The sequence below is a fragment of the Triticum urartu genome, chromosome 5A (assembly GCF_056163025.1).
Source record: "Triticum urartu cultivar PI428250 chromosome 5A, HENAU_Tu73, whole genome shotgun sequence".
Classification (NCBI taxonomy): Eukaryota; Viridiplantae; Streptophyta; class Magnoliopsida; order Poales; family Poaceae; genus Triticum; species Triticum urartu.
The window spans coordinates 454,689,530-454,696,611 of record NC_141877.1 but is presented as its reverse complement, the minus strand read 5'-3'; the positions used below and the strand labels follow the sequence as shown (position 1 = coordinate 454,696,611).

The following is a 7,082-nucleotide window of genomic DNA, read 5'->3' as shown; positions in this document are numbered from 1 at the left end:
AAATATGTATATGGCAACTGTGTGGTAGATTGCGAAACTTCCTTTCTCTCACGTCCTCCTCCGATTTCTTTCCTTTCCCGCGCAGGTAATTAACAAAGGGAGCTAACCACCTCACATATCACACTCATTGTTGAACATTCTAAGGGAAATACTGTTTTTGACATATTTTTGCCTTTAATATGTTAGCACTGAAAAACTTTTTGTTTCAAGCATCGTGGTAACTTTGATCATTGGAAATAAATTTGTTGAACCCGCCCCCTGGTAATTTTTGTAAATAGCACGATAACATTCACGTCATAGACCTGATAATTTAGATACAAACATCGTGGTAACTTTAACCATAGGGAAAAACAAATGTGAAAAGATACCTGATAATTTATGTGTAAATAGATGGTAATATACGCAGCATACATCTGATAACTGAGGTAGAAGCACCATGGTAACTTTGACCGTAGGGATTTTTTTTTAAAAGATACTCCAGTATCTTCTGTGTAAATAGCACGGTAGTATACCTCCCTCCTCTGACATTTTTATGTGTAAATAGTATGAAAACATATGCACTGCAATAACTAAACACCATGATAAGTTTTTGACCCGTGCGCGGGGGGGGGGGGGGGGGGGGAGGGGGGGGGGCTTGATAGTTTACCTAGAATCACCATGACAACTTTTTGCCCCGGGAAAAAGTTGTTCAAAACATCCCCAATAATTTTTGTGTAAATAACATGATAATATAAGCACCGCATAACCGATAACTTGCAATATAAACATGATGGTAAAAATTTTACCAAAGAAAAATATATAAGTTGTTAAAAACATACACTTGCCTCGCGCGTGGGCCTCTTGAATGAACACAACACATGGCGTGCCACGGGAAAGTCACATAATGTTTAGTGTCATGAGGGGCACACGTGCTATAGGCGTGATAAGTTACGCAAAAACATCATGGTAATTTTTGACCTATGGAAAAAGCTACCGAAACACACCTAGGTTTTTAGGTGCAAGTACCATGATAATATATGAACCGTAGACCTGTTAACTCATGTACAATCCCTCATGATAACTTTGACCGGAGGAGGTTGATGTACATATACCCTGATAACTTATGTGTAAGTACCATGTTATTTTACACATCGAATACCTTATAACTTGTGTACAAAACACAGTGGTAACTTTGAAAGGGTGTAGTTGTTGAAGCATAGTACCTGATACGTTCTATGTAAATAGCACGGTAAATTATGCAACACAGGCCTGATAACTTGCATACAAATATCATGGTAACTTTCTCCTGAGAAGAAATCATGTGGTAGACGTGAAGAAGTGGCAGTTTTCTCGAGGGTGAGCGTCCGAGATGTGCGGGAGAAGCAGGTTTCTCAGGTGAGCTTGCGGGGTCATTTGGGAAGAGGCGAGGTCAAAGAACGAAGGGATCGTATGGTACTTTAAAATGAAAGAAATAGAGGTGTGGCAGTTTTGCTTATATGGCACACGTGTGCCAAATATCACAGTCATTTTCCTTTTACCCTTTTCTTTTTCCTGTTTGTCTTTTTTCCTTTTTAATTTTTTACTTTGTTTTGCTAACTTTTTTAAAAAAAAATCAATATTTTTTCCATCGAATTCATCTTTTTATCAATATTTAAAAAATGTTCATCAAATTCAAAGTGTGTTCATGAAACTAAAAAATCTTTTATGTAACTCTACATTTGTTCATCTTTGTCAAAAAATGTTCATCGATTTCTAAAAAATTTCATCAAATTCAAATTTTATTCATCCATTTTTTTTAAAAGTTCATAGTGTTCAAAATTTGGTCAGCGTAACTTTTTAAAATGGTCATCAAATTCAAAATATGTTCATTCATCTTTCAAAAAGTTCATCCTTATTTTGTTGAATGGAGAATTTTTTTCATCAAGTTTAAAAAATGTTCATCAAATTCATGGCCAAACGCCATATTCCTGCCAAGAAGTCCCGGCCATGACGGCCGACAGTTCTTATACGCTAAAAAGAATGACAGCCGGCAGTGGGCCCGCCACGTGGAGCCACTCCCTCTCGCGGAGCAATACACGTATTTCAGCTGTCTTCAATGCAAACTGCATCACTGAAGTTCTACATGCCCGAACCTACACGCGTTGCACGCGAAGGATCGTTGCAGCAAAACTCCACGTAGCCAAGGTCGAAAGAGAAATCTTACTCGTCCACAGGCCTCGCGGCAGTCGCATCAACTGGCGCCATCTTTCAGAGCCTCAAGTCCCATGCCGCCCTCTTCCCCTACGCAACACGCTCCAGGAACCACAGCGTCGTCGTCGTCATCGTGCTTCGCTCTAGCATGGCACGTGTGGAGCCTATGCGCGCTCCACATCGCCCTCGTCCTCTCCTCCGTGGCCGCCGCCGCCCTCATCGTCGTGCTGCTCCCCTTCGCCTGCGCGGCCGCCTCCCTCTGCCTCGTCTGCGCGATCACGGCGCGGTTCCTCTCGTGCCCCGCCTCCTTTGCGCCACTGGATCGGACGGCGGCACAGAGCGCCGGCGCCGACGGTGACGCGTACTCATGGGAGGAGGAGGAGGAGCACGGCGGGGGAGCAGAGCTAGAAACACGCAGCCGGGAGTGCACCGCTGCTTACATCGATGGAGCCCATGAGTCCATCGATCCTTACGCTGATGAGCAAGATCGTCGGTTTTTGTTGGCGGAAACTGGGAACTACTACTACTGCAAAAAAGTGAGTGAGCATTTCTTCTCTATCCATGCGCTCTGTTTTCGGCTGTTGTTCGTGCTATCGGCTTAGTTAACTGGACTGGACCGTGTGCATGCAGTTCTACGATCTCCTGGCTTTCTGGAGACGCAAAGAGAGAGACTGGAGAGGGTGAACAGTACACACGATGGCACATACAGGTTCAGGCGCTCAGGGTAGTGTGATTACGATGTGCTTATCTGCAAAGACTGCACTGGGCTGCAAGGTTCGATTGTTCTGGCCCACACGAACCTGAGAAAAACGGGGTGTGTGGTTCTGCCCTGGTCCAGGCCCATTAGGGAACCGCTCTGATCTCTAGGTTTTTCTCGAAATCACTAATTAAGAAGTACTCATTGCAAAGAACACTCCACTTTCTCAAGTCGTGACAAGTGGCGTACATGCAGCACGTGACTTGTCGCAACCTGAGAGTTTTTCTTTTTTCGTAGATTTGTTTATTCAAAATGTTTTATCTCTTAAACTGTGCGTCCAAATCTTGAACCGTTTTCATCATTGAATTCCTCGCGTCGAGATCTTTAAAACTAGATCCTATGTTGATAGATTTTGACGAACTTTTTTCCATGAAAAAAACCGGAAAAAAAACCGGGCGAAAAAACAGAATCGGGAGCACGGTTTTTTCCTTTTTCAAAAGAGGCACGTCCGTGCCTCTCGCGAAATTACAACTGTGTCTCTCGTGAAAGTAAAACCGTGACTCTCGTGAAAGGAAAAAAAACAGAAAACATGTTTTTCTTTCGTTTCCGAGAGGCACGGCCGTGACTCTCGCGAAGGCACAACCGTGCCTCTCGCGAAAGCAAAACCGTGACTCTCGCGAAAGAAAAAAAAACAGAAAGCGCGTATTTTTTTTCCCTTTCCTAGAGGCATGGCCGTGACTTTCGCGAAAGCACAACTATGCCTCTTGCGAAAGCAAAACCGTGACTCACAAAAGAAAAAAAAAAGAAAACGCGTTTTGTTTTTCCCTTTCCTAGAAGCACGGTCGTGACTTTCGCGAAAGCACAACCGTGCCTCTCGCGGAAGCAAAACCGTGACTTTCACGAAAGAAAAAAAAACAGAATACGCGTTTTGTTTTTCCCTTTTTCGAGAGGCACGGCCGTGACTCTCGCAAAAGCACAACCGTGCCTCTCGCGAAAGCAAAACCGTGACTCTCGCGGAAGAAAAAGAAACAGAAAACGCGTTTTTCTTTTCGTTTCCGAAAGACACGGCCGTGACTCTCGCTAAAGCACAACCGTGCCTCTCGCGGAAGAAAAACCGTGACTTTCGCGAAAGGAAAATAAAAAAACGTGTTTCTTTCGCGCAAAAAAAAATTAAAAAAAATTTTGATCGAAAAGTTAAGAAAGACCGGGGGAAAACCAAAACGTTGAAAAACCCAAAAAAACCGTTTAAAAAGCCGAAAATGCATGCGGAAAAATAAAAAAACAAAATCCGAAGGGAGCGTCCAGAGCGCGAGACATGGCGAATGGCTGAGAGCGCGCCAAGTGACGCTGATTGTTGCGAGGCTTCCGAAAAAGCACTCGTTAACTAGTTGTTCCCGGGTTTTTTTATCATTGATAGCTTGTCGACCTCGAGCAAATTAGCATTTCGCATTCGCATAAATTTGACAAAGAGATTATCAACGCAGCAATGGTCAAAAAGTGTATCCGCATGGGAGTTCAGTCACCCCTTCCCTTCTCAGTAGCATTTTGCAACCTTACACCAATGCATTGTGATAGTCTTACCGTGCCTCTTGTGGTCAAATCAGCCACGGCTAGGATTGCTTAGAAACCCCCTCTCATTTCTCATTGATGAAGAAAGGATATCACAGGCAACAACACGATCTAGCTGAAAACTACAGCATAAAAAACATTCTCATTGTTTACTGAAATGCAATACGACAATTAACACTTGATTCATGTCGTAACTACACAAGAAAATAACAAAAACACGTTGATGAATGCAATAATGTATAGTTTTATTCAGTTATGATGCCCATTATTCTCGACGTCTAAATTATGGCCAAAGTGGAGCACACGGCACACCACCCCTTCAAATAATAGTTGAAACACAAATAGGGATGTCCATACCATACATGTTCTCGTTGAATATTTCAAAATTCCAAAGTCAAGACTTGTAACACAATACACTCTTGTAAAAAAATTACAAGTACAATTATATTATATAGGAAAATCTAGAGAAGTTTTTCTTTCAAAATACAAAATAAAAATAAAATATAAACAGTTATTTGGGTGAACTTTCTACATAAGATATATTTGTCATAGCTAAGATCTTAACATGTACAGTAGCATTCAATAATGGCCCGGCACACCCTTAAAAGGAGTATGAGTTGCTGACGCGGTAGAAGAGCGTAGATAGGGAATAAGAAGATACATAGAAATACCATCGTTATGGTTAGGTCAATTACAAATTGTCCAACTCTTATGATAGATGGTTGCTCAAAACATTTGAAGGTTTATGCTTATCTTGGTTTGGGTTATTAGAGGCATTTTTTTCGTCTGTGAGGAAGGGCTCTAGTGAAATACTGCATGTTTTGTCGCTTAATATGGTGCACATATTTAAATATTATATCATTTATTATTTAATTATAACAAAAATCCCTAATATTGATGGATTTGTGTGCATATATAGCATATAGAGTTATGCTAACATGAAGCCGAGTAACAATAGCACTAAAAAATTGCATTGAGACAAAATTCAATATGTTCAAAAAAAATGGTGATTGCATAAAACATTGGGTTGGTTGTGATTATTCTATTTACGGATATTTGTTTGTAAATACCATGTTATGAAGTTGAGATTTTAGTTGAATTATATCACCTTGTAAAGGTCGCGACAATACACAGTTTCCATAATGTATTGATAGCTCAACTAGAAGCTGCATCAACGACTTTATCGAATAATAGAATTACAGTTTATTCATTTTGAAATGATTTGAGGTAAGACAAGGACATTAGTGCATATTAGAAGACCAATGAGATCACATTAGCTGGCATGCGTATGAACAATATATTTGTAGGATATATGTTTTATATCTTTGCATTGCATAGGAGGAACATTGCTTTTTTTCATCAAAACATTCTCTAGCAAAATCCTTGGGAAAATATTGTGAATTTGACAAATTACAACCTCAATACACCGCAAAAGAGGGGAGAGAATTTACTCATTGGATGAATTGTAAAGTTAAGATTTTCGTTGGCAACAACATAAATGTTGGATATTGAATGCATATTAGCATGCACTGTCATAAAACTATATGACACCAAGGAATAAGTAATTCGTTAAATTATTTTGTTGCATGAATTAAAACTCATATTAATGAGATTTCCAAATTAAAGTTAGTACTAATCAATAGGCTATTAACATACTAAATGACCATTAACTATTATGGGGAATAATTAACCAAACAATTAGTGGCAACCGCGAACACTAAAATAATAAGATTATTTTCATGTTATAAATATTGCTAGTTAGGTCCATTAGCAACTAATGACTCACCAGAATAAAAATATGAACCCCCACCACGACTAACTCAGCTATTTTTTTTGGATCTTTACAATTAGTTGATGTTGATTAGTTTGCACTAATAATAACTTGACAAATAGTGAAGTCAAAATTGGAGAAAGTGTAAGATTAGTATTTAGTAGAAAAATTAACATAGTATGCCTCGGATAGAAAGTATAAGCACTATAAAATATTTTAGTCTCAGATTTTTTTGGAATTACCACATTCAATGTGTGCAACACCCATTGACATAAACATAAACCCAATATCCATTATTACTCTTCTGTAATTATTATGACATATATCAGAGTTATGGATATTCAGCATGCACTATTTAGTGATTGGCGTGATACAAGTAAATTAAGAAATACTATATTTGCATACAGTGCAAGATCACCGGTTCCTTGGTTTTTTATTTCTGAAAATACATGTACTATGGTCATCTCTTTGTCTTTTTGAAGCAATAATGGATGCTTATTCATTGGAAAAGGCATAAAATTCCAAGAAGGAACATTTTGCAATTGAGTAAGAGAAAAAAAAATACCATTCTACACCACAACCATGTTCTTTTGAATGATAGGTTATGTTGTACAAAATAGGAAATGAACTCACTGAAATACAACGACCCTCAAAGGTTAATTTTACCCAATAGCACGAATAAAAGGATCCAAGGAACACGCTAGTTGTCCGGCAAAACTTGTCATTTAGTGCAAAATTGGCATTAGACAGTATGGTATCTTCTTGGTTGAACCCTAAAGTCAACATAGGGGCTAGGATGATCGGATAAGATTCTATACAAAGCACTAACCAATGCAAGAGGGTAGAAATATTCCCAATCAGGGCTCACCAAAACTT

At 39.4% G+C, this 7,082-nt stretch overlaps 1 protein-coding gene across 1 annotated transcript; it reads left to right on the top strand.

The window, feature by feature from the left end:
- Positions 1 to 2,219: 2,219 nt before the first annotated feature.
- Positions 2,220 to 3,138, top strand: LOC147971885 (uncharacterized). The gene is made up of 2 exons (XM_087522872.1): positions 2,220 to 2,705; positions 2,800 to 3,138. Exons 1-2 carry the CDS (start codon positions 2,244 to 2,246, stop codon positions 2,851 to 2,853), a joined length of 516 nt encoding a protein of 171 aa, XP_087378998.1. The 5' UTR covers positions 2,220 to 2,243; the 3' UTR covers positions 2,854 to 3,138.
- The last annotated feature ends 3,944 nt before the right edge of the window (positions 3,139 to 7,082 follow it).